The sequence below is a fragment of the Lepisma saccharinum genome, chromosome 9 (genome assembly GCF_977018435.1).
Source record: "Lepisma saccharinum chromosome 9, izLepSacc3.1, whole genome shotgun sequence".
Taxonomy (NCBI): Eukaryota; Metazoa; Arthropoda; class Insecta; order Zygentoma; family Lepismatidae; genus Lepisma; species Lepisma saccharinum.
In genome coordinates, this window is record NC_139237.1 from 77,509,035 (window position 1) to 77,535,225 (window position 26,191).

At 38.2% G+C, this 26,191-nt stretch overlaps 1 protein-coding gene across 1 annotated transcript; it reads right to left on the minus strand.

Annotated features, from left to right (window-relative positions):
* Positions 1-6,872: 6,872 nt before the first annotated feature.
* On the minus strand, positions 6,873-21,465 carry RpLP2 (ribosomal protein LP2). Its single transcript, XM_083129139.1, has 4 exons — positions 21,348-21,465; positions 18,215-18,387; positions 11,106-11,201; positions 6,873-6,999 (listed from the first exon to the last, which is right to left on the minus strand). The coding sequence occupies exons 2-4, from the start codon at positions 18,384-18,386 to the stop codon at positions 6,926-6,928; spliced, it is 342 nt and encodes a 113-aa protein (XP_082985265.1). The 5' UTR covers position 18,387; positions 21,348-21,465; the 3' UTR covers positions 6,873-6,925.
* Between the last annotated feature and the right edge of the window lie 4,726 nt (positions 21,466-26,191).

Consider the following 26,191-nt stretch of genomic DNA (forward strand, 5'->3'; position numbering starts at 1 on the left):
CACGACAGACAACACTGCAGGAAGAGGAATTGTTTGTAATCTGTGCTGTTGTCTGAGGAAAAATCCCTCCCGACTCAACTATAAAAAATCCCTCTTGAATAATTGGGGCTAGGAAGAACCACTGATGAGCAAAATACTACATCTTTTTACATTTAAATTAATTTACAAATATGGAATAAGTTAGGGCTGACTGTACGAAAGATTATTAGAAGAACTGTCACTATATATAGCACTAAGGCGAAAAAATAATAACCTTTTCACCATTATCTGGCAAGTTGAATCGTTTGTGTTTTGTTTATTAATGGCGGTTCTTGGGTTGTATTTCTTTGGTTGCATCGTCTGCTTGTAATTTAAATTATGATTGCCACTTGCAAAATGTGTTTAAAAAATTGTAGTTATTGATCGTAAATGTAAGAAATATAAATTACTTTCCTAACAAATTCAATTATTTCACCTAAATAAGTGTTCCGGAATGCAGAATAGTACGTTAGCAATGTAAAAAAGTGCGAAAGAAATTATTCCCAGGCAGGTGTCTCGGGTATAGTAAAGTAGTACCAGCAAATCATTTTCTGTAGTGTTGTTTATGTTCGGGAATGTAGTTTTGATCCATTTCAATGCAAGGTAAATGTCTGTTATATCGGAGACACATTTCTATTGGATATTTTCAGTTTTAAATGGTTCGTACTTACCAATTGTGTATTGCGGAACATAGTTGAAGGTGCCATTATGCTTTTTACATGAAAATAACTTCGATTTTTCACATTACGAGTAATTCTTTTGGGACCTTTCTTCCGTTGCGGAGCATAGAATATTTCGCGCACAGCTTTTGATCATCACGCGTCGTGCTTGTGTTTTGTCGATTTGGAGTGGGCATGCAGTGTTGCAACCTTCTTAACCGAAAAATACCTACTTTCGTGTTCATTATGTCATCACAAACCATTGACGGATAGCTCCAAAAACCATTCCTGATAGCCCCAAAAACCATTCACATTAGCCCCACGAACCATTTCCGGCAAGGTTAGGTTGGGTTAGGTTAGGTCAGCATAGTTAAAAAAATGAAAATAAAAAAAATTCTCGTAAAAAAAGGCACGTTTGGAAACAGTTCTTCCTCTCGCGAGACCGCATGATTTTCGACACTCGCGCCATCTGCAGGTTCATAATGGAAACAACGGCATAATGTTGTCGCTTCGCACAAAAGGTTACTTTTATACATCAAAAGTACTTATTTTCTGTTGTGCAGCATTCCATAATGACAAAATACCTCCACGAAATTTGATAAATGCAACAGAAACTCATTTCCGTAAGTAGTTTCTCCTGTAAATTTGAAGAAAAGTGTCTCCGATATAACAGACATTTACCGAAATCTTGAATAGCGTTGTCCATGATCAGTGGGTTTGCAGTGTTGCAACCTTCTTCACCGAAAAATACCTACTTTCATCTTACTCATTTTGTATATTATTCCAGGTTTGAAAACCCCACGAACCATGCATGGATAGCCCCACGATCCATGCACGTGTAGCCCCACAAACCAATCATAAATAGGAAAGTGTCTCCGATATAACAGACATTTACCCAATGCAAAAGCATGTGGTTTTCTACAAAAATCTATTTCCGACGTGCTATTGCTACTGCTGCCATTTGCGCTCTGCACGAGAGCACAATACGCTCTCGTATTGTCGGTATATGCTAAATTGAATGAAAGGAGTGCTAATGGAACCTAACCTAACAGGCCTAACCTAGTAGGCATACCTCGTCACCGTGATGGTTCGTGGGGCTATCATGAATTTTTGGGCTAACATCAATGGTTTTTGGGGCTGCCCGTGGAAGGTTTATGGGAAATAAGGAACAACAGTAAGTACTCGTTATTGTAAGAAATAGACATTATTTTCGTTAGAAATTCATTATTTCACCTAAAGAAATGTTCCGCAATGCAGAATAGTATGTTAGCAATGTAAAAAATTGCGAAATAAATCATTGATAGGTGTCTCTGGTATAGTAAAGTAGTACCGTAATAAGTTCCTGTAGCATTGTCGAACATCGGGAAGGTGTTTTGTGTGATGTGGGAATGTTTCATAGCTGAAATTCATGTTGTTCGTTGAAAATTAATTCTCCAACGGAGAATAGCTAGCCCCACAAACCATTGGCGCATGGATAGGTTAGTTCTGTTAGGTTAGGAAACATAGTTAAAATTTGGTGTCGTGTTAGTATCAGGATCTAGAAATTGGAAATAATTGTGAACCATTGGCGCTAGCCCCATGAACCATTGGCACGTGGTTAGGTTAGGAAACATAGTTCAAATTTCATCAAAACAACGTTGATATACCTTCAGGAATGTTCCGCGAAGCAGATTTGTAAGTACGAATTTTTACCACGACACTACCACTCCATCGGGGAGGCCACAAAGCCGCTTGCTTAGCTTTGATTCTCAAAGGAATGTTGCGCCATGGAATTTAGTGTTCAATCTGCTTTTACTTTCTTCTTACTACTCGGCTTTACTTGTATATGGAAAGTTACTTTACCAAATTAGGGGAGAGTGGGGGAATAAGAAACATATTTTTTATTTCCATTATTTGTGAAAGTAAAAATTTCAAAAAAAAAAATCGCATCATTAATTGTCTATAACTGTAAAAAAAATCAAAAAGATTGTGGTTATGTTTAAGATTATTCCATCATTTGTTTATGCTTGTGTGAAACTTTTCCATGGGAAAGTAGCGTTTTCACACTAATATTATTTTCTACAGTAAATACAGATTATACATTCTTGATATTTTTATGTGATTGTGGATAAAAGATAGGACTTTCTGGTCCTATTTTGTTATTTTTCTGTCACAAAAATAGAGTGTGATTATTGTCATGTATCTTATTACCAAAAATATGAAAAGCAAATGGGGTAATAAGATACTGATGTCTATTACATCTTGCTTTGGGCAATAATCAATAACACGTTGATTTCTCATCATGGCAAGCAGAAGTCATCTCATGAAGATCAAGAAGATAGTGAAACAGATACTATTTTTACTATGGCATCAGCTGGTATGTGGGACAAGTTACTAAAGTTCAAGAAGACAGCTGCATATCAAATTCCTCAAATAATCTTTGGGTATTTTTACTTGGCTTTCTTGTGATGACACACAAAGTGTACATAAAGACTTTGTTGTGTGGCCCTATATCTTAAAACAGAAACGGATCATTTACTTTAAGCTGCTCAGACCTAATTAGAATCAAAACACTATATGCAGAGAAGAAGGACATTATAAAGTCACAAATATGATTTTCTTTGTTAATTTACCATAAAACCTATTAGAAATAAACATTTGAAGATGTCAGTTGCTTTTGCTTTGAAAATATAGAGCTGTATCAAAACTTTCGCCATTACATTTATTTTCTAGCATTTTCATTCCTTTGTAGGAAAAAATATATATAAAAAAATGGTAAAACTTTGGTATGGTCCAAACACCTCTCACTCGTTTATTTCGTCATATTTAACATTCATACTTACCTATTCTGCATTGCAAAAGATTCTTCAAGGTGTTATTTTGCTTTTTTCACGAAAATAATTTCAATTTGTGACATGAGGAGTAATTATTGTTCTCCTTTTTTGCGCTTCCGTAAGACACAATATGGCGAGACAGCTTGACTAGCATGGTAGATCTTTCAGTGTGTATGAAGTGTTTCCAACCTTGTCAACCAAAAAAATCCCTATGAACCATTCACGGATAGCACCAATTTATGAATAGCTCCACGTACCATGCACGCATAGTCCCACAAACCATGCACCTCAAGCTTAAGTTAGGCAAACAGTTTAAATTGTCATCTTCATGCAAAAAAAACTGCATGGTTGGAAACACTGACAGGGAGATGTCATCAAAGGTTCGCAACATTTGGTTCTCGTAGTGGAAGCAAATGAAAGCAACATCAATTGTGGTTCGGAGAGATATTCTGTTGAAAAATACATGATTTCCAGGTGAAATACATTCCACGATGAAAGAAAATACCTCGACAAACTTCTAAATACTACAGAAACTCATTTCCGTAAGTAGTTTCTTGTGTATAAATGAAGAAATCCGTTAGAACCATACCGAAGTTTTACCAAAAACATGCACCAAAATTTTATGGGTAAATAAAATACACATGTTGAGTGTCTTTTTTTACTCCAGCTAGTTTAATAGGTAGAATGCATTAAAATAACAGCTTTTTTCTTATTACCTATTGGGGTAATAAGATGAAAAAAAATGTCAATCATTTTATAATTTTTGTGCTCATTTTATTGCACAATTGAGCTCATTATTTTTTCTGGGTACATTGGGTTACCAACTATGCAAGAAACAATTATCAATGCTAGAAATTTAAAATTGTTGGCTATGTTAATTTTTCATGTTTCTTATTACCCAGTGTGTTTCTTATTCCCCCACTCTCCCCTAATTAGTTACTTTAGGTGATACATTATTTGAAAGCATTCCAGTAATCCAAAACTAGTGATGGTAGAGCAAATAACCATATGCTAATGTCAAATGGAAGGCTTTAAAATCTGTATCACTCTCTCCCTGACCCTGTACCATTAATATCTTTTGCATGCACAATAGATGAGTGAAAGTTCAGTTTGGAGTCAAATGTAACGAACAGGAGTGCAGCTTGAAGTAGGACGTGTAATTAATTTAAATTTGTTGCAGCTCACAGGGTTAGCCAGACCCTGGTGTACAGAAATATTTTTTTGTGTACTGAAATCTAAATTTCTGTTTCTTCATTATTAATGAATAAAAATTCACTTGTACCTAATTAGCTTAGCATTAACTTTGTTGTCATTTCAACAGTATACTAGCGCAATTTCAACCTTTATATTATGGCAATCCAAAGATGGAATATGATGACAAGGTCTGCCTGATGCAGGTGTAAATCCATGTAACAAAAATATATGTGTGCACATGCTTCTCATTTGTTGATTTCATTATCTCACTTTTGATATCCTGATGTAAAATGGATTTTTCCGTATTCAGAATTTTTCAAATAAATAAAATTTAAAAAAATGTTTAATTATTGATCAAAAAAAGTAATTTGTACCTTATGCTCACTGTTGCCATTCCAAGGATGGAATATGATGACAGGGTTTGCCTGACCCAGGTGTACAAACAATGTAACAAACATTAACAATTTCTAATTGGACTGGCTGGCTACCAAGGTTTCTTGCAGCAGAGGAATTTGTGCACTACACATTCTTCAATGATTTGCCATTATTATATCAAATTGGTTTTACGAATTTTCAGATGCAATTGTGAAAATTAATTTCGCAAGTTGAGATGGTACAATGAGGGGTTAAGAATGGAAACAACCCTCTTGTCACATTGAAATGAGATAGCTTCTTCAATGTCCAAGGCCAGTTTGTGCACTGGGGAAGGAGCTGTCCTGCCTTCAAACATGTGTGGAGAAGGCCTTTACATAAAAAAGCCCACTCTTTTAGGGCAAGCATTGGGGTCGCATGGCAGAAAAGTTCAGAGAAGGAAATATTCTTAACCTTTCGGGATGCGTGCTTATTTCACTCACGCGAGCAGTCGTGTGTTGTACTTTTTACAAACATACATATAAATTAGCTGTTTTCAAAAGCTTAATTTATTTTCTGCTTCTTTGTTATGTATATCTTATTTTATTGGTTAAGATTCATTATCATCTTATATTGGTGTCATGGTCCAAGAAAGTTCCTGAGAACTTCTGTCTACACCAAACAGTTTCTAAATCCTTACCAAGCACCAATTCAATGTTTTTGAAACTTTAAACATCCATCTACTAAATATTCATCACCACCTTCATTCTCATTGTCATCAAAATGGTCACGATGCTCAATATATTCTTCACTCGGGTCGGTGTCACTTTCATCTAAATCACTAATTACGTCTACATTGCCCTTCTCACATGAAGATTCTAGAAGAAATAGTTCAATTTTACTCGTATCTAATCTATGAGAATTTTACTCGTATCTAATCTATGAGACATGTTGAATAAAAAAATCACTCGCAAAAAGTACAAAAATAAAGTACATTACCTGACGCTCATTGTTAGAATCATTATTTGCAAGAAAAAAATAGACGTGGGCCCCACATTACAATGTTACCTTTGCTAGAAACAAATGAACAATGCTGTTGTAAAGTTTATAACGGCACGCATCCTGAAAGGTTAAGACATATGTAAAGGAACGGTAACTTTAATTTTGTGGCTAACTAGTTGTATATCTATTAGTTACTAATCTTCAAAATTGAAGATTATCTATTTTAAACAGTTCAGCAATTTGGAATATTACTGCAGATCTTAAAAAAGATGTTGAGATCAGTATTAGTTCCTGTAGGACCTACAATTGTTTGTCTTCTAAAAACTTTATTTTAAGCCCACTTTATACTCCGGTAGGATAATGAGGACTGCATCTACTAGGAACTGTGAAAATGCCTTCACCACAGACAGAAACTTGGGACCCCGTGATTACAAATACGTAGAGCAAATGGTAAATACAATAATAGGTAAATGCTACATCACCATTCACTGTGTTTTTAGTGCAGTGAATTTCAAGCATTGAAACAAAAATGTCAATAAGCAGAGGAAAACTTCTGATCCAGCATCAGAACAATTTCAATTTCATTAAAAAGAATTAACAGTCGAGAATTTATGGTTTTGCTCCCAAATAATAGTAGTGTTGTAATGACGTTCATTTGAAAGTAGATAAATTTTCATATGTATTGGTGTTTCACCACATTCTGCAGACTTTATCAAGTCTCTTCTTCAATTTTCCCAATTTATAACTAAATGTAAGAAAATGTCTATGGGCATTTTGATGCTTACAGAAAAACAAGGACCGGGTTACTAAATGCAATAGCTAAATACAACCAATAAAAATTCACAGAATTTTTTTAATTAACCAAAATACACTGTACAAGACAATGATTTAATCGAAGAGACCAAATCCCATATCTTCATCAGATTCTTCTGATTCCACTTTCTTTTCCTCCTTCTTCTCTTCTGTAACAAAAAGTGGAAATTATAAAATATTTAAAAGTTTCGTACATGAAAACACATGCTACAAAAGATAACTGAATTATCAAGTTATTTTCTTCTGGAACATTTCGACACCATATTCATGCCTTTCACCTGAGTGCAATGTTAAAATGTTGTGCACACCATAATGTGAGGTGCATTTCAAAAGAAAGGGCTCAATAGTTATGAAAATAGATTGGGGACAATGATTGGGCAAGTAGTCTATTGGGTACGAAGTAGACATACATTTGTCACCTGTGTACTGTTAATGGCCTAGGGAATACTGATGACTGAAAGAATAAACAATCTAGCAAACTTGTGAAATTCACTCATTTACTGTATTCAATTTCTTACCACACAAGGTCATACATGTGAAATTTATTGGCAATAATATTTACGATGACTACTCATGCTCTTGCAATGGAATTTGTTTCAAAATGTTACTCGGATGCACTGGGATACGGAAAACGTATGATGGTTCCCAAAAATGTTTGACAACTGCTCGCAAAACCCAAAGAATGCCAGCTGCATACATGTATTCAATTTTTGGACCACTACCAGAGATAGGGGATATTTTTCCACATATCATGGGGGTGATGAGACATGCATTCCAAATGTTAAGTCCAAGCAACAATCCAACCCCTTACAGTCCTGACTTTGCACCTAGTAATTATCATCTCCCTGCATCTACAGAAGTGGCTTGCATCTGAACAATTCGAATAGCAGAATTTTATGCAGAGGGTTTACAGAAGCTTGTTCCACAGTACTAAACTACTTGGAAAATAATGGTGCCTAAAAGAGAATGCTCTGGACACATGAGATATACCATTTTCTTAAGCAGCAACCAACAACTCAAACTTGATACATCCCTTCCAATTGGTCACAGAGTAGTGACTGACCTTTATGTATATATCTTGTAATAAGACCTGTTGCCATGGGAATTATGGACTGTTTTCTTTTTAGTTGTTGCTTTGAGTTTTTGTTGATGCAGTAAAGTTGTTAAGCTGAATTACAAGATGCTAAACTATGATTTCATGAAAACAAGTGGAATTATTTATCTTGACAAGAAGAAAAATATATTTCCTTTTTCTTAGTAAAGGCTTGACTGTTTTTATTTGAACAACGAACAAAGAATTACCCAATGAGTGAAGTGAATGCTGCGAGTTCTCATGTGAACATTTTATTGTGTTTTCATTTAAATAATGTTCTTTGGCCAAAGGAACAAGTCAAACTGTGGCAATCACTAAGGTCACACGTACACAACATATTTTACAATGTATATAATAGATATGTAATAAGAAATGTATCTGATATAAACAGGGTGATTCAGTTAAAGCATGCAAAAAAAGGTGATGCACCACTGAACAGTTGGCAACAGGACACCTAGGGTCGGGAAGCCAGCGTACTGAGATATGAAGCACCATTCATTTCAATGTGGAAGTCTGCAACCATCTGGATGTCACCTTCCCTGCTCGCTGGATTGGATAGCGGAAAAGCCATATTTCTTGTCCTGCATGGTCACCTGACTTGAATCCACTTCATTTTTTCACCTGGGGATATCTCAAATCACTTGTTTATGATACCCCAGCGGACACTGACATGGAATTAGTTGTCATGATTGTCACTGCCTGTAATGTGATTTGTAACACATAATTGATATTTGAAAGGGTGTGGCAAAATGCCATACATCACTGCCATGCAAGCATTGCGGCAGTCATTATGAAAAACTGTCGTTTCATCTAATTGTGCCTAGTAACAATGCTACGGCACTTAGTTTCCAAATGTACAAGCATGTGTAGCGTAAATCATGTGCATAGGTGTTGTGGTAGCTCAGTTGTTAGGGCACCTGACTACCATGTGAGAGACCCGGGTTCGATCACCAAAGGGGAAAACTGAAAATTTTTCCACCTGTTCAAGCAGCTCCAGCGTCGTATCAAGTGGGCACCTGGAGGAAACTCCGGGGGGGGGGGGGGGTATAAAAGCAACCAGAGGCACCTTCGGCCATGATCAAGAAAGTGTGGGGCCGTAACTCCCCACCCCTATACCCCTTCATGGTGTGGTGCAAAGCACAGGGGAGCACTTTACTTTTAACTGTCGCCACTCATCGTACATCAGCAGTCTCAATACCTGTCCACACATGTCACTTATTTGTCATTCCCGTGTATGATGGTATGCAGTAGCGCTCAACTACTTTCAGACCATATCTCAACACACTGGCATCTCCGACCCTAGGTTTCTATCTCCAACTGTTCATTAGTGCATCATCTATTTCCCATTTCTTTTTTGGAAGCTTTTATTTAACACCGTGTATTGTTACTGCCATGCACTTGACCATCAAAATTGATAAAAGAAACACAAAGGACTTGGTATGCCATCCTTTGCCACAAATACAAGTGCAAGTTGTAGCGTGGAACAACCTATACATACCATGGTGTCAACAATGAAGCATGGTGTATTTTTCCTTGCAAAGAAATCAATTATTATGTAGGTTTGTTGACAAGCAAAAAAAACAAACAATTTAACTTAAGCAACAAGTTATTTTTTCACAAATTGAAATGAGGTGTGTGGACACTATACCCATATATATAATGTGGCTCATTTTAAAAAGTGCAGAAAATAGCCAACTTTTGGGCTTGCAAAGAAAACACGCATAAGAAATAACCTTTCATTGTTGTAATATACTAATTTAAAATTTTTAAAGTTCCTTTATGCTGTTACCAGTAGAACCATGCATAAAAGAGTTCTGCAGGAAAGCCACTCTGGTGCAAGAATTAATGACTTTTATCCAGTCTTGTATTAATCAATAAATCAGATACTCTAAAGTCACATTCCAAAATGTGTAGCTTTATCTTTAGTCTGATTCCTAGCCTCTGGCAGGAAATGCCAAGGATAATGATGAAAGTTCCTTCAATTCATATAATAATTATTTACACATTAAATAGTTCAACAGCTACTTGATATTCAAGCAATTTCCATACCAAAGTAAACAGTACAAGCACTTGTTTTCTCCATTTTTAACTTTGCATATTAACCCCCCCCCCCCCCTACACAAATATATTAACAACATAAAGGGTCTGTATGATCCCAATGTATCCAAAAAAATATAATTCAATTCAACACACACACACACATTACATATTTAATTTAAGGTGCGGAGTTTGCCATTTCACATACTTAGATCGAAACACATCTACAAACATAAGTCACAAACGTTACGGGATATACTAATCTATGAAAAATTGTTAATTGTATAAGAATTACAATCTCAAATTTAAGTAATCAACATCATATCTTGCTATAATCGTCTGTCAGATACATTGTTCTGCAAAGAACACTAACAAAGCAAACGGATTGAGAGAGAAAAGTTAACCTGTGAAAAACTTGCCTCTGGGCATTTATAAGTACATGTATGTATAAATTAAACTGGATTTGGACAAACAAAAGTTGCAATTTTTCACATGTACGGAGAAAAATTCAAGCAGAATTCACGCATAATTCCTGGTGTGCAGCCACCCTGCAATAGTTAAATGTTCTAACATTAAAGCAAGGATATTATAAGCAGGGGTAGAGAAAACTAAATATAATTCAGGCATCTGCCCCTTTTTCTGAAGAGCCAGCAATTTTTTTTCCAAAATTTTACTTATTTTTCAAATATGGTCTAAGAAAGCTATGAATCCAAATAAGATAAAGGTACATATTTTCAAATAGGACTTCAGAGTATCTGATTTATTAATTAATACAAGACTGGATTATAAGTCATTAATTTTTGCACCAGTGGCCTTCCTGCAGAACTCTTTTATGAATGGTTCTACTGGTAACAGCATAAATAACTATGCAATAGATTTTAATACATAGCAGACTCTACCACATCATTGCAGATTTTAAAATTTGGCTAGCAACAGTGCAAAAATTTATAAAGGCATGATCATTACTCTGATTTAATGATACAGAAAACACACAAACGTTAAAAACACATGTGGCATTTTTAAAAATAGAGCTGAATTTGAAAATTCAGGTACCATGTGAAAATTTCCAGGCACCATGGTTGCACTGTTATTTGTACTGATTATAAGTAAATAAAAAAATCTTACCTTTCTTTGCTTCCGCCGCTGCAGCTGGCGCAGCTCCTCCAGCTGGTGCTGCCGCTGCACCTCCACCAGCTGGCATCGATGCAAGCTTCTCTTGACCTGAAATTATGCAAAGTCACACTAAGCCACATAAAAATTCTGCAAGTGCATCAACTATACGGTACACTGTGATGCATAATAAACCCAACAGACTGTCCATCTCTAATTTCACTTTGCCTTACTTGCCATGCATAAACGAAAAAACTGCACTAACTGAAGAGATTGTCAACTGTTTCGTTGGCACCTTTTTTCATTCATGAACCTCATAATGGATAGAAAAGAATGAATGAGGGTGGAAATCGCAGGGGTGGAAAGTAGTCAAACTGACAACTGGTAAAAAAAAATAGTGGCCTAAAAAAAGCATTTTAATTTTAAACCCCAATGAAAAATATGACAACACAATTGCTGAGGTAATATTTGCCTAATATTTTAAAAAAAAGTTAATGACAAAATACGCTATTTCTGCAGATGAGGCAATTCAAAATCGCATCACACACAACACATGCGGAACGTGGAATCGATTGGAAATTTGGACTCTTCTTGGGTTCCAAAGGTTGAAACACTGCATAATGAATGAAAATCGACAAAACACAAACACGACGTGCGATTATGTGGGAAGGTGTACGTACCATATTGTGTCTCAGGGAAGTGAAAAGACTACGAGAAAGTAGTACTCGTAATGTGAAAAATTGCAATTACTTTGATGAAAAAAAACGTCAATACACCTTAAGGCCCCGGCGCCCACCCAGCGTCGAATAACATGGGTACCTGGGGGAAACCCTGGGGGGTAAAGGCGGTCAGGGGCGTGATGCTGATCACATCACCCCCACTCACGACCGGATCAAGAAAGTGTGGGGCGTTACCCCCACACCCCCTATATGCCTTCATGGCGTGGTGCTAAGCACAGGGGAGCACTTTACTTTTTCTTCTTTTTTTACACCTTAAGGAATGTTACGCAAAGCAGATAGGTAAGTACGAATGTCAAAAATTGACAAAACAAAGAAGTTATACGTGTCAGAAGGATAGTAAACTTTTACCATGAGTTTAACCAAAACAAATACACCAGTCCAAAATATCTCTTAACTGAGTATTTACACACAGCTGATCAACGTGAATTTAGTCCTTAGTTATTGTTTAAGAGTGGCCTGGAGGTTGGCATGAAAAGAGTTTTCCTGCCCTGGCGCGATACAGACACACCTAGCGACATATCAGGGAACTTTAGCAATTCTTCTCGCTTGTGTCCTAAACTAGAGGAAGAGCACAGGCCGGAGGGCAGAGGACCTCCCCCCCCCCCCCCATGGTGGAAAGACTTGCCACCAAGTGTCCCCCCTGCCTTCACCACCCCCTCTCCTTCGTGACCGCTGCGAAAGGGCACCACCTGTTTCATTTCATTCTGGTTCCGGCTTGTTTCAAGATTTCTCCACTGGCAAAATATTCACTGCTGGCTGGCCCTTGCTTGGAGAGTCAGGACCTTCACAAATGAGATTTGGATTGAATAAATTTTGTTGATTACAGTGGCTGCTATAATTATGTAGAATTTCTCTTTGTGCGGTTGAGATTATAAATTGAGAGTAAAGAAGGAGGTAGAGATTATCTGTTGAAAGTAACGACGAATCAAGTAAGAATAACTAATTGAAAGTACGCTGTGTAAATGTATAGCATACCAGTGGCAGTGATAACAAGGCAGAGGCATACTAGTCGCCATTTTCTTTCTTTTTTTTGTAGGGGGTTTCGTGTTGATACAAAATTTGTATCTAATAGTGATTGATTGATTTAGTTTATTTTACTTCGCGTTTTGTGCCTCTTGGCTAATTTGCAAAGATGGGGATGAGTGATGAAATTATGAAATTGATGAATGGACATTCACAAACAACCAAGCCCGACCGGGATTGTATCTAATAGTAATAAGCACAAAAAATAGTAACAGTTATTATTTTAACTACTACGAACAGTGCTGATAATAATTCGAGATGGACGGGAGCGAGACTATTTCGAATTTAAAGGAAAAAGTCTCGGATATGTGGAATGACCTAGGGATAATCAGAAGAGGCGAAAGACAAACCAATAGAACAAAATGTACAACTACAGTAGAAGCAATGATGTAAGGAAACGAATAGGTAAACATTGAACTTACACTTTATGTATTGCCCATCTTAAAAACAGCTCAAACGTATTTGAAACTTTCTACATGTTATCATTTTGTATCATTATGACACGTGCTTCCCCTCGAACTAATATTTATGTAAAGCATAGGAAATATACCATCTTGCGTGAATAATATATTGCTAATTTCATACAGTGTTTATCCTCTGCATATGTTTCTAATTATACATTTTCGTAGTTGAAAATTACACGTTTGACACGTCTGTATTTGTATTTTATTTTCTGCTTCTGCCACATTTGACAATTAGCGACGAGGAGGATGAATGAAGACACGCACGCACTCACTCACACTCTCACTCTCTCTCTCTCTCTTTTACACTCTAACACTCTATGTCTAGGCTGATGACACGGCTGAAACGTGGAACCTTCCATGGTGAGACCATCGGGCAACTGCTGAGCGCGCTCGGCCACAGTTTCCTTTCTTATAACCTTCAAGTCCCTTTCTGCAGTTCTCATCGTTGAGCTCACAGCAGATATAATGGGCCAAGGTTGATCTGTTTGGTCTATTTTAATTCGCCTTTCTGCCACTTCTTACTATTCGCGAAGATGGGAGGGAATGAGTGATGATATGAAATTGATGAAAGAACACCCCCCATGCCCAGGCCTGGATTCGATTGATTGGTTTCAAACTGAAATTTCAGTCCAAGTAACGATAGTATGATCTTCGAGATGAGCACTATACGTGTTACAAAGTACTCTTAAAAATCCTCAGTGAATTGGTCAAAATAAATTGACAGAATTTCGAGGAGAGGTCGAGCCGCTGTAAGACCACACCTTACGCCAATATACGTAAGTAAACCCGTGGCGCAACAGCCCGTGAAGGCAAGGGCCTACTCCCTCACTCACAAGGGCCGGCCTCACTCACACACCAATCAGTTACAGGGTGACGTGTGGCCAGCACGACGAACCCCCCAGTCGTTGTTGAAGGTTTCCCCAATCTCCTCAACAGGTCCTAAAGACCAGCCTTGTCAAACTCAATTCGTGAGTAGGGCCGCATAACAATAATGTCAAAACTATCCGGGTCACACATCTAGAACCCCCAACACCTTGAAGTCCAGAACTAAGTGGTTCGACCCAACGGTGCCGGGATTCTAGTGATTATTATTGCTCCTCCCATATTTTTTCATGGTTATAGTATTTTACATGTTATTTCGAGTATAAATTGGTTACAATTGTGCAAAACTTTTTTGCAAGAAACTGTGTGCAATTATAGTTTCGTTTCGCACAGATTTGACAGTTTTTTTAACAAGCTTCTCAAAAGTCTGCAATAAGTTTTTTGTGAGCATGAAACTCTTAATGCAGACAACAAATATTTTGTCAGTCATTCTTGATCATTCGGCTCGGCTGTTTCATTAATCTTCATTATGGAAAACAACTTTTCAGCAAGGCAAGTGCAACCAAAATTAATAAAATTTCTACAACAAAATAGCTTATTCGAGGATACTGCTATGGGAGATATGAGAAAAATCAAGGATAACCCACCTCGCGACATTTATTTTTCAATACGAGTTGCACTGCAATTCAATAAGTTCCATTCGAACGCAGGACTTGCACACGCATCATCAAAAGAAAAGGGAGCAGAACAAGAATATTGCCCTTCGCACCCTCTGAAGTCTTGAAACCTGTTTCCAAATTCATCACGTAGTATTTTTACTGTGGACAAATATTCCTGCCATTCCTGGTATTCCTGAGAAGTTGAGAAGGACAAATTATAACTTTATTAAAAAAGTTTTAATATAACGAAAGACTGTAACTTTGCAAAATGGCCTCCACTTCCTTCAAAATATCAGCCCTTGTGTCACGGGGAGGAATCATTCAAGTAGTTTTACTGTCATGTCGAGATGAGAATCGCATCCACGAATGAAGGGAGCTAATCGAGCTAGGTCGCTAGCTAGCTAGCCCGCGGGCCGCGAGTTTGACTGGCCGAAATATCAGGAGAAAAGTTGTTACGCTTCTTCCAGGAGACTCGAACCTGCGCGCGTCCTGTAGCTGGAGAGCCCAAAGCATAACGCCTTAGACCGGACGGTCACGATGCAGGACAGCAGGCCCGTAGGCAGAATTTTTTTTTGGGGGGTGATGCTCATCCCTTATCAGCAGCTGCCATCTAAGGGCGAAAAAGTGATGGACCCCTGAAGATGAGTTCTTGTTTCCTAATTTTGATTTGGCAAAGGTGAGCTCTCTCACTGCACCAAGCGCCGTCAACCCTATGCCGGTCGTTTGAGTTTCTGTAAGTCTTCTTTATGTATAGATAGGCTAATCGGGACTGGACCTACATTTATAGTGGGATTGAACTATTGGGCATCCACCAGGTACCAAACTCGGGACCTTTTGACATTACGAGGGTCATCATTACCATTACGCTATAGGGGAGGCAAAAATATCTGAAACTAAGAAGACATTTTGAATGGACATGTAGAATGTAGGAGGCAGGGTTCGCGCTGAAAAGAAAGAAGACGGAATTCTCCCTCCCCTTTCCTAACCTGTACATCTCTAATGTAATTCTCAACCAAGCCAAAAGTCTTGTCTAGTGTTGCCGACGAGACGAGACTTTAGCCTGTCTCGTCTCGTGGAAATGCTGTCTCGTCTCAAAAATATTCGTTTGTCTCGGGACACATGATCAATCTCGTCTCGTCTCGAATTTTTAAAAGCCTGTCCCGTCTCGTCCCGTGGGCAACACTAGTCTTGTCCTTCTACATTTTATGTCACTTTTGTTATTGTTATGGAGAATTCAAATTAATCATTTGTCTTTAAATCTCAAGTTAGCAAGTCAGCCAAAATTATGTTTATATACTAAATTTTAGATTAATTGAAGATTTGCATAGAAACAGTAGACCTTTTCATGATCCTTCCACTCCAAAAACAAATGTTTTGTAAGAGTCACATCAAGTTTATGTTTGGAAATAGTGAAGTTCTAGGAACCATACACACACACACACATAAGTAAGCAACAACGATAGTAGGCTATTGTAATTTGGAGAGGATATGATTTGTGAGCGGAACAAGCATGGGAATTTAACGAAGTTCCTTTGCGAATCATCAATTATGTGTGTGTGTGTGTGTGTACATGTATTTCCTATCTGCACCGTTGACTCACAAAGTACTACATGTGAGGTAAAACTATCGAAATGTAAAAAGAGGAAGCGCTACCACCCTCCCCGCCTTTTCTACATTTTATTCAAATCGAACACCAGGCACGTATCGAAATATATATTTCGGAGGGGCGTCCTAACGTAATGTCTCAAAATAATAATATTAATAATGTTAAATTAAAATAAGTATAATTATATTAAATTAATTAATATATTTTTATTACATTAATAGATAAGAAGGCGATATAACAACAGTGATACAGTATAACATCACGTATTCATTATCTAGCTTACGTGTAGTTAAGGTCGGCAAAATTTGTAAATAAATAGAAACTGCCCTGGCAAGGAAATTAATGCCAAATAGATAAAGAATATAATATTTATTGAGTATGAAAAAATGATGTTAGATCCAGTTGACGAAAGTAAAATTCCTGGTAATATTTTGCATGTTATTATAAGTAGTAATAATTCTTGCATAAATCTTCTTTGGTACTGTCATTCAAAGTCGTATTGCTTCCAATATTTTTGCGGAAATAAACAAATTGCGATTAGACAACAACCTTATTTTCATTACTTAATTGAAGTTATTTTATGCTCTCATTATTTAATTTTTATTTTTGTACTTGGTAAGTCTTTCGGGGGGAGGTTGGGACTCCTGGACCCCCCTGAATACGTCCTTCGCGGTAGGGATCGAGATAAAGTTACTTGTCACTGGTTCCAATTCACGGTAAATATGCTCTGCTTCTCTACACTCAAACATACACAAACTCATGGCCTATCTGCCTATCCTGCTTTCTTGGTTTCTTGCCTGGGAAAGAGGCAATAAATCAAGCTGTGACAGCTACGGGACCTTCTGACGAGGGGACGGAACCCAGCTGTGTAGAGGATTCAAACACCCGCGCGAACTAGCCCTCCCCGTCCCCTGGGGCAATTTTCGAAGAGAGACATCTAGTGGCCAAGTGGCGAACTATGATGAATGAAATTCGGCTGAAGCGGCCGTATCTTTCGCCGTCGATAATACATGACATTTTTAAACAATCATTTTGGGCTGTGCAAGTGACTTTTGAAAGAAAAGCCCTCCCTAGCTTAGTCATAAAAGGATTGAGCATTACGTTAGTATGCATCATAATGGCCATTTTCGTTGGTGCTACCCACAAATCCTAAAACCATTCTGTGCTTATTTACGTATTTCCTTATGGGAAATTGAAAAAAAATAATGGAATTTGTGCACATTTAACGAACTGAAATTGCATAAATGTGTCATGTACTCAAAGTTTCATAAACTAAGTTCACATCCACTGCGTGTTTTCCGGCAAATTTTTGTCCTAAAACGTTATATTCAACAAAATGCAAAAAAGCCCATGATAAATTGAAGCGCTTTCCACGGCGCCCTTCGCCAAACTCCACCTCCCTCTTAACATTCATTCCTCAAAACCACGGGTCGCTCTATTCAGTATATGCCACAAATAAAAAATCTGCAATTCTCTTGTCTAGTGATCGTAATAAATCATCGGTGATTTTAACCCTCAAACACAGTCGCGTTTGTCCACGGGACCGCAGTATATAAATAAAACACCACAAAAGCAGATAATGCAACCTTTGCCTTCACGCTTTCACAGCACACTGAAGTTGAGGAAGGTACTGAAAGAGAGGTAGCCTCAAGATCAAAACTACTGGCAGGGTACCAAGCGAAAGGAACACTCCGGTCCGTGGGACGTCACAACTGTAGTTGATGGTTAAAAAACACAATGTAACATGTTCACAAAGTGACACACTCAATAGGGGTTATTTTAAATTAAATTAACGAAAAACAAAACTCACCCTTTGAGATCAGGTCTGGTACATCTTTGCCCTTCAGTTCACCGATTACTTTCTTCAACTTTTCACCATCAGCTTCAATTCCGACAGAACTGAGGATCTTCTCAATGTCTGCAGATGAGGGACTTTCGTTACCACCCAGGACGGCAAGCAAATATGCAGCTACGTAACGCATCCTGCAGAAACAAAAATACAATTGTGCATATTAGGCAAGCACAGATTACATTTGCAAACAAGGTTATTCCATTCTATGCATCATGTCATGAATTCAAGAAGTGAACATGTAATCAAACTCAGTTGCTAATAATAATAATAGCTGAAAAAGAACATGCTCTAGAGTGCATGTCAAATCTCCTGGATATGACCTTGAAAGGATGAACAGCACCAGCGAATCACAGATGTGCGGTGTTGCTTAGTTCAGACCTGTTTCACCCCGCTACTGAATCGTGTACCTGGCGCTCGGATATAAATAGATTATTTCAAGTGTCAATAGTTCAACAGATTGAAAGATAATGAATTTGCGAGTATGTACGAAAAACAAGCGTGATTGTAGCTTATAACGTTTCCTCTGTAGAAGCAATGTTATTATAAACGTATTTGCATTGTATCGTTTTTGTTCTCCCTTCGTTCCTGCTGCATTCCGAAACTTTCCGATTACCAAAGGGAACAGGGTACATTCGTTCCCGGTGATGGTAGAAGAAGTTGACGAAGAGGATACCGCCACTGCTCGTTTTTTCCATGTGTTTGGGTGTGTGCAGCATGTCATTGAGTAAACCAAGTGGTAGTTGTAGCGAGAGAAGAGAGAAAAAATACAGTGTTGTTCGAAGCCAGGCACGACAGGTGATAAGTTCGAGTGAAGAAAAGAAGTAAAATTGACTTTACGATCGTGGCGATTTTCCTACTGCCAAAAAGATAACGTACTCTTTACGGGAAAAAATATCTTACAAAGGCTCTACAACTTCCACCTTGAGAATATTGAAACAATTAGGCTTCAAGTACAGGAAAACCAACGACGGTCGTAAATTTCTGATGGAGAGAAGTGACATTGTTACGTCAAGGGTAAAATTCCTTCGTACAATGCACGAAATTAGAGTGTCTGGTGATTCGAGACAGATATTTTACCTTGATGAGACATGGGTAAATCAAAACCACACATTAAAATGTACTTGGCAAGATACCTCAAGAAATGGTGGGTTAAAGGTACCCGTAGGGAAAGGTCTTATCATGTGTCATGTTTGTTCAGCGAAAACTGGATTCTTACCAGAGAGTAAGTGGGTATTTCGATCAGATTATCACAATGAAATGACAGCTTATACATTTAAAGACTGGTTTCTGAACAGGTTCATTAATTACTTGGAAGAAGGAAGCATAATTATTATGGATAATACAAGTATCATTCCGTAATAGTTAACAAAATTCCGAACACCTCTACTCGCAAAACTGACACTCAACAATGGTTACAGCAACGTGGAATAAATTTTCCACAAACAGAACTAAAGCAGAATTATTACGTGTTTTGCCGTTTAAAAATCAGGACAAAATATATGAGCTAGATCAACTTGCTAATGAAAGGGGGCATCAGATTATACGACTGCCGCCATACCATTGTCAGTACAATGCAATTGAGCTTGTGTGGGCTCAAGTAAAGCGTCAGGTTGTCAATAGAAACAGTACATTCAAAATTGTGGACGTTGAAAGACTTGTTAACGAAGATGACAATGTAAGACAAAAACAATAGGCTGCTTGTGTTAAACACGCACAACAATTACAGGAAAACGATTTTGTAAAGGAGATAGGTCGGGATGAAATTTTGGACCCAATTATAATAAATTTGAAGGGCGAAAGTAGAGTGGTCATTGACGATGAGGACAACGACGGCAGTTGATGGAGTGACGAGGAGCTCCTGACAGTCCCTCTGGCATAATCAGTTATGTTCTTTTCTCCCATTAAGTTTATTATATGTTATATTATCTAATGTTCCGTGCTCTCTGTGACAAGGCGTTTCGCTCAACCACGCTGTTTCTTTCCCTTGTGAGATTTCGACATGGCACCGCCGAAGTGCGCTGCTATTGGCTATCGCCATACGCAGGAGATTTGATGCGCACTATAGCTATTGTGTTCATAGCAGACAAAACATAAGGGGAAATCTACTGTAATTTATTGTGAAAATATTAAAACGGGTATATAAATCAATTTAGATGCAATCAGATGTGCTTATTTAAAATTTTTGTGTGATTTTTTTTTTTCAAATGAGTGTGCATTTGTAATAGAAGAAGCTGCTGCTACTGTAGTAAAAAAAAAAAAACTCGTCCCCTTGATGGTTCGTGGGGCTACCCATGGATGGTTTTTGGGGCTAACATCAATGGTGGTACTAGTATACTATTTTTCGGTGAACAAGGTTGCTACACTGCATGCATACTCCAAATCGACAGAACACTGTCACAACGCGTGTTGAACGGTTAAGCTATCGCCATATTATGTGTGGAAATAAGGAAGAACAGTAAGTACTCAATGTAAAATATACAGATTATTTTAGTCAGAAATGTATTATTTCATCTAAAGAAATGTTGCGCAATGCAGAATAGTACGTTAAAAATGAAAAAAAGTGCGAAATAAATTATTTATAGGTGTGGTTACGTTACGTTAACATAGTTTACTCTACCGCCAATTATTACATCCAGATTCGTGATTAGTTCACAATTAGTGAGTAGGCGAAATTTCATAGAAATTGGAAAGTGGTCCGGTATTGTAAACTCGTTCCTTATTTTGAAACAAGCCTTGAAGTAATTATTTCCTAACTGTCCGAATATTTATGCGTTACCAAGTTATTAACGGACCCTGAATGACTACAATATAATGTCGATCATATTTACCTTACACAACTACAGTGATAATTTGCAACAAAATTATAGTAAAACATTAGTGAAGGAGATATTTTGAAAAAGAATAAACGTTTACTATGCACTCTTCATTTCCATGCGTGCTTACTATATAAAATAAGCACGCTGATGATGCCACGTGCTACACACACATGGGTTCAATTTTTTTTGTTTTAAAAGTAAAAGTTTATCCCAAAACAATTTTCAATGTAATATAAACTACGCTATATTACTTACTAGTACAATACTATACAGACCTGATATTAGATTATTGAAAACTTCCAAATGGAACTGACACAACTCGTCACAACTGAGACGATGACGGAAATGGACTCCTTTCTTCTTTTTCTTCTACACGTCTCACCAACCAACCAGATCTTATTTACTTTATACAGCGCTGCAGAAATATCTAATGGGAGACGTTAACAAAATGCATATATTAAACGGATATTAGTTACAATTATTAAAACGAGAATTTCTTATCGTCTACATCTATATACTTATAATTTACTTGCACTTACAATTTATAATTTACTTGCACCGTCCCTGCACACCATGCAGGGACGGTGCCAGGGCTGGGCTGGCCCACCCCCCATGATTGTTCATATTTTTCGTGTGAATGTTGTTCATTGTAGAAGTGTTCACAAATGATCGCACATTAGATTAGGTGGCAAAACGCCCATAGTGATCACAAACTTCGAAACAAACAGCAACAACATAACACAGTATTTTAACTCAATACGATGAATGGCGTATCCAGTGAGGGGAAAGGTGACACTTGTTCTTCTGGAAAACGAGTGGTGAAAATGTTCATTCCGAGTTCGTAAAATAAATGTTATTTCCTTTTCAAAATAAAGTAAGGGTGTCCGGGATCACGAAAAGTCGGGACTCTGGAAAAAAAAACCTTCCCAATACCGACTTTGGGAAATGACTTCCCTATTTTTCAGGATCCCTAGCAGTCGAAAAATTTCGAATGGTCATTTTAAAAAGTCGTTAATTCTCGACGTTTTATACATTGTAAGTGTCTGGAACTTATCGGCAATTGTTAGTTTCTAATCCATAAATGCAAGAACAATCATTTCAAGTGAAGATGGCGTGTAGATTTCCAGAGCTTTGGGAAATTTCGAACATTTCCCGCCTTTTCTATTTTTTCCCGTTCCGACGAAAAAAGATTCTGTCCTGCACGCCCCTAAAATAAAGCATTGCCCTCCGTGAGAAAGTGTTGCACAGCTAACTCCGCCTCTACGTTGGGGTTTATATGATCAGCGAAGATCAGCCAAAGGGCCAAGAGCCGACTAGGAAAGAAGAAACCATTAACCCAGGCGCGGCTCGTGCATTATGTACCCGGGGGTTCACTGAAGTCATGTGACACAGATTCGGTTTCCGCAAATATACTTCCTTCGTCTAACAAAAGGATGGGGGGAGGGCTTAAAAGATTTGTCCAGATTTTTTTTCATCTGGGAGTATAAGGTTTTGTAGTAGGATTGTGCGAATAAATTTAGGGCTGAAAGTGGGGTTTTGTTGGAAAATCATGGACGTCCTCAAGTAGGGGCAAGGAATATTTATTTTTTCCCAGGAGGGGAAAAAACAGTCCTTCATTCTGAAGTTACTGGAACGCTTTTATAATAATTACCAAAAATTACTGTGACGGAAAGTAAATTATATGCGTGTAATATATATAACTTTTGGTTGACATTAAATTTCCAGGCGGCCCGCTTTTCCCCTTCCGGACGTTCATGCCGACTAATCAGAACGGGTCCTACATTTATTAAAGGGAAATGGCAACTAATGGCATGTGCATACTAGAAATCGAACCTGAGACCCGTTCATTGGTATGCGACAGCTTTGTTCAAATTTTGAGCTGGTCGACCAGCAAACACTTTTTTTCAGTGGACAAGGAAGTTTGTTTATGTTAATTATGTGCATTTCTTACCTGCGCGGACAGCAACGCCTACACTGCATCAAATGGTATAACCTAGGTTAAGTCCATCCCTCGCTTCACTCGCAGCATCATTTAATACTTTCCAACAAGTATCCACTCACTTCAAAAACTAAAAAAAAATTTGACTTTGACACCGAGCGACATCGAGTCACGTCTTCGTGCCATTCTTTCTCTTTCGCGAACTGGAAGTGTTTCCACATTTAAGGAAAACCCTCTGAATGCATGCTCAAGGTATTTTGGTAATGTATCTCCTTTATTTTAATTCATCGCATATAATTCCAGCTTTTATTTGTTTCCACTCATCCATCTCTGCCACAATCTTGCATTTATTCCAAGATGTTCAGTGCAAAAATGATACAAGAGAAGATTGAATATGTAATGTGTGCCCTTCAAACTTGAACCCCACACAGCAACACTGGAAGGGAGAAAGCAGCGAGAACGGAGCCTTGTCCCGCGGCTCTTTGCTGCGCATGACCGTTGGGTGGAGACATAGGTTCTGCAATATCATCTTCCATGTATTTTGTCCTATTCCCTCCTCGAGCTTCTGCTCCCGCACGAAGCTTTCACAATGGCACGAGCTGTCCTGTGAGGGTTCAACTGAGGGTCTGTATCAGGGCGGCCGATTCGCGGTTTCTTCTTCTCAGCAAGAGAGTTTGTTGTGTAACGGACACGAATACATGACTTATTGTGTAGAAATTTTAGCGAAATAATGTAAAATGTAAAGATATTGTTTATTCTCGAGGTGATTATCGTATATTACTGGGGGTTCACTGATCCTGTGCGCTATAGAGCCAACCACGCCTGCATTAACCAAATAAGAAAGAAAACTCTTCAAACTCAAAAAAGAGGAAAGAAGACATGAAAATATATGGGAGCGGGAGAGGGCACAACCACCACCTAGCCCACCACCTAGAGATGGACAACACTAACAAACCACAGTCTAGAGAAGAACCACGCCACCCAGATAATCCACTGGAGAATAACAACAGGAAAAGGGATATCCCTGCAACACCTCAGCTAAGGAAGACATGTATGACGAAACTTACACCTACCCTAAAAAGCCAATCCATGCACAATCAACCCACAAACCCTATTGACACCATAAATACCTTCTATCCACTTTCTGACAATGACAATGAAGAAGACATGATAGACCAAAAGACAAAGAAGCCACCAGTGATGAAAACTGTCGGAGACCAAGAAGCAAAAATTCGACTACTCCATGATATAGAGCGACCACAAGCAAAAAAACCTTGGACGAAAAGTCCCCGTGCAGCTCTCTCTTCCTCCGTTCAGCTCAAGCCATAAGGAAGCATGGTCCTCTCTCCCCCTCCCCTCCACACAGGAGTACGGTACACAGAAGTCACGGGTCTGCGCAGGTTTCTTTGCTTGTGGTTCCATTACAGCATAGGCCTCCCCGATGTAGCAGTGGTAGTGCCGTCGCCTTGCAATCAAGGTGTCCCAGTGGAGGCACATAGTGGTTCAGATCTCACTTTAAACTGTAGGTTCAGTCCCGATTAGCCTTACTGTTCATAAAGTGGACTTGAAATATCAAATCAATCAATCGATCAAATCCATGATGGCATGAAGCTACAACAAAATACCCGACAGGCGTACGACAAGTTCATCACCTACTGCAAGGAACAGTCAGTCACTCAGCTATGCTACAGAAAAACCCAGAATAGACTGACCAATCAAAGTCGTTTTACGGAAGCTACCAATTGACACGTCGATTGAAGAAATCACAACAGAACTTGCACAACTAGAACGTGCAGCCAGTCAGCCAGATAAAAAAAGAGAGATCCATCCTAAAACTCATGCCAAGATAAGAATGACACTATTCCTAGTGCCATTATGAAGAGGTGAGACAATGCCAGACATTTACAATCATGAATATTAATGCACTACAAAATACGAGTGGAACCATACCGGTCACCAGGAATTCTACAATGCCATAAGTGCCAGAGGATCGGACACTCACAGGGACAGTGCAGGGACCAACTGAGATGCGTGAAGTGTTCAGCCAATCACCTCACTTCTGAATGCCAGAAACAAGACAGACAACTCCCTGGAAAATGCTGCAATCATGGAATCATCCAGACAACTACAGAGGATGCAAAATGTTCCTGTCAGTTCAACAGAAGAGACAAAACTCTACTCCCAAAACAGAAGTGAGAAAAGATCATCAGAAACAACTACCGGTATCAACACTTCAAGATATGCTTCCAGAGAGAATGCAAACAGCAACACCACTGAAATACAGCCATAAACTGCAAACACCAAGCAAAGATCAAGAACAAATGAGACCATCCAGTGGCTAACGACAAAACTATAAGACAAGAGACTTAGTACATATCCAACAAATGCTGTTTGCTATTGTTGATATGATAACTCCAATTGATCAACTTATCCCACATGCCAAAACTGTCAAAGACAAACTTCTAAAGACACAAGACAATACAGAAAAACTAATGGCCATCCTCGAAACCCTACTCTGGGTCATCGCAGAAGGTATCTTCTAAACCGACAGAGGACTAAACAATACAGACAAAGAAAATAAATTGTTACAGGAAAAGTAGGCCCTTTTCAGGACCACAACTCCAGTTTCAGTAGTCCAAAGTAGTGCGCTACTGTAGCTAGCTATAAAATTTGTAGCTGTAGCGGCGCTACATTTTGAAAATAGTAGTTGTAGATGTAGCGAAGCTATGAAATTCCTGTAGTTGTAGCAAAATATTCGCTACAGCTACATTTCTTCTGAGAGTTTTGAGGTAAATTTTGTATGTGGCAACATCGTCACAAAAATAGACTGTAACGCTTACTTTTACAGGAGGTTCATAAGAACAAAATCTATTACATGGAAATATGGATAATCAAGATTATAAATATCTTGATATAATTATAGATATCCACCTAATTTATTTCATTAGTATCTGAATAATTTTAATATCCAGATACTAACAGACATACATGAATAATGAATATATTCCAGCTAATGTCTACATTTTTTCAAGACGCACTGCTACAGTGCAGCCAAGGAAAACTGAACTAGCTGGAAAGTAGGATTCCAAACTCGAGTGGGGAAGCATTTTACTTGCATTGGATCCCTTGTGTTTATTACTGATTGATGGTGTTGTGTTTGCGATGGATCTTACAATTCGT

Bases quoted from the DNA above. Each gene is read 5' to 3' on its own strand.
- RpLP2 (XM_083129139.1), bottom strand. From the start codon at position 18,386: ATGCGTTACGTAGCTGCATATTTGCTTGCCGTCCTGGGTGGTAACGAA. The intron at 11,202-18,214 runs GTGAGTTTTGTT...GCATAATTTCAG, and splicing joins ACCAGACCTGATCTCAAAGG to GTCAAGAGAAGCTTGCATCG. The intron at 7,000-11,105 runs GTAAGATTTTTT...TTTTTGTTACAG, and splicing joins AGCGGCGGAAGCAAAGAAAG to AAGAGAAGAAGGAGGAAAAG.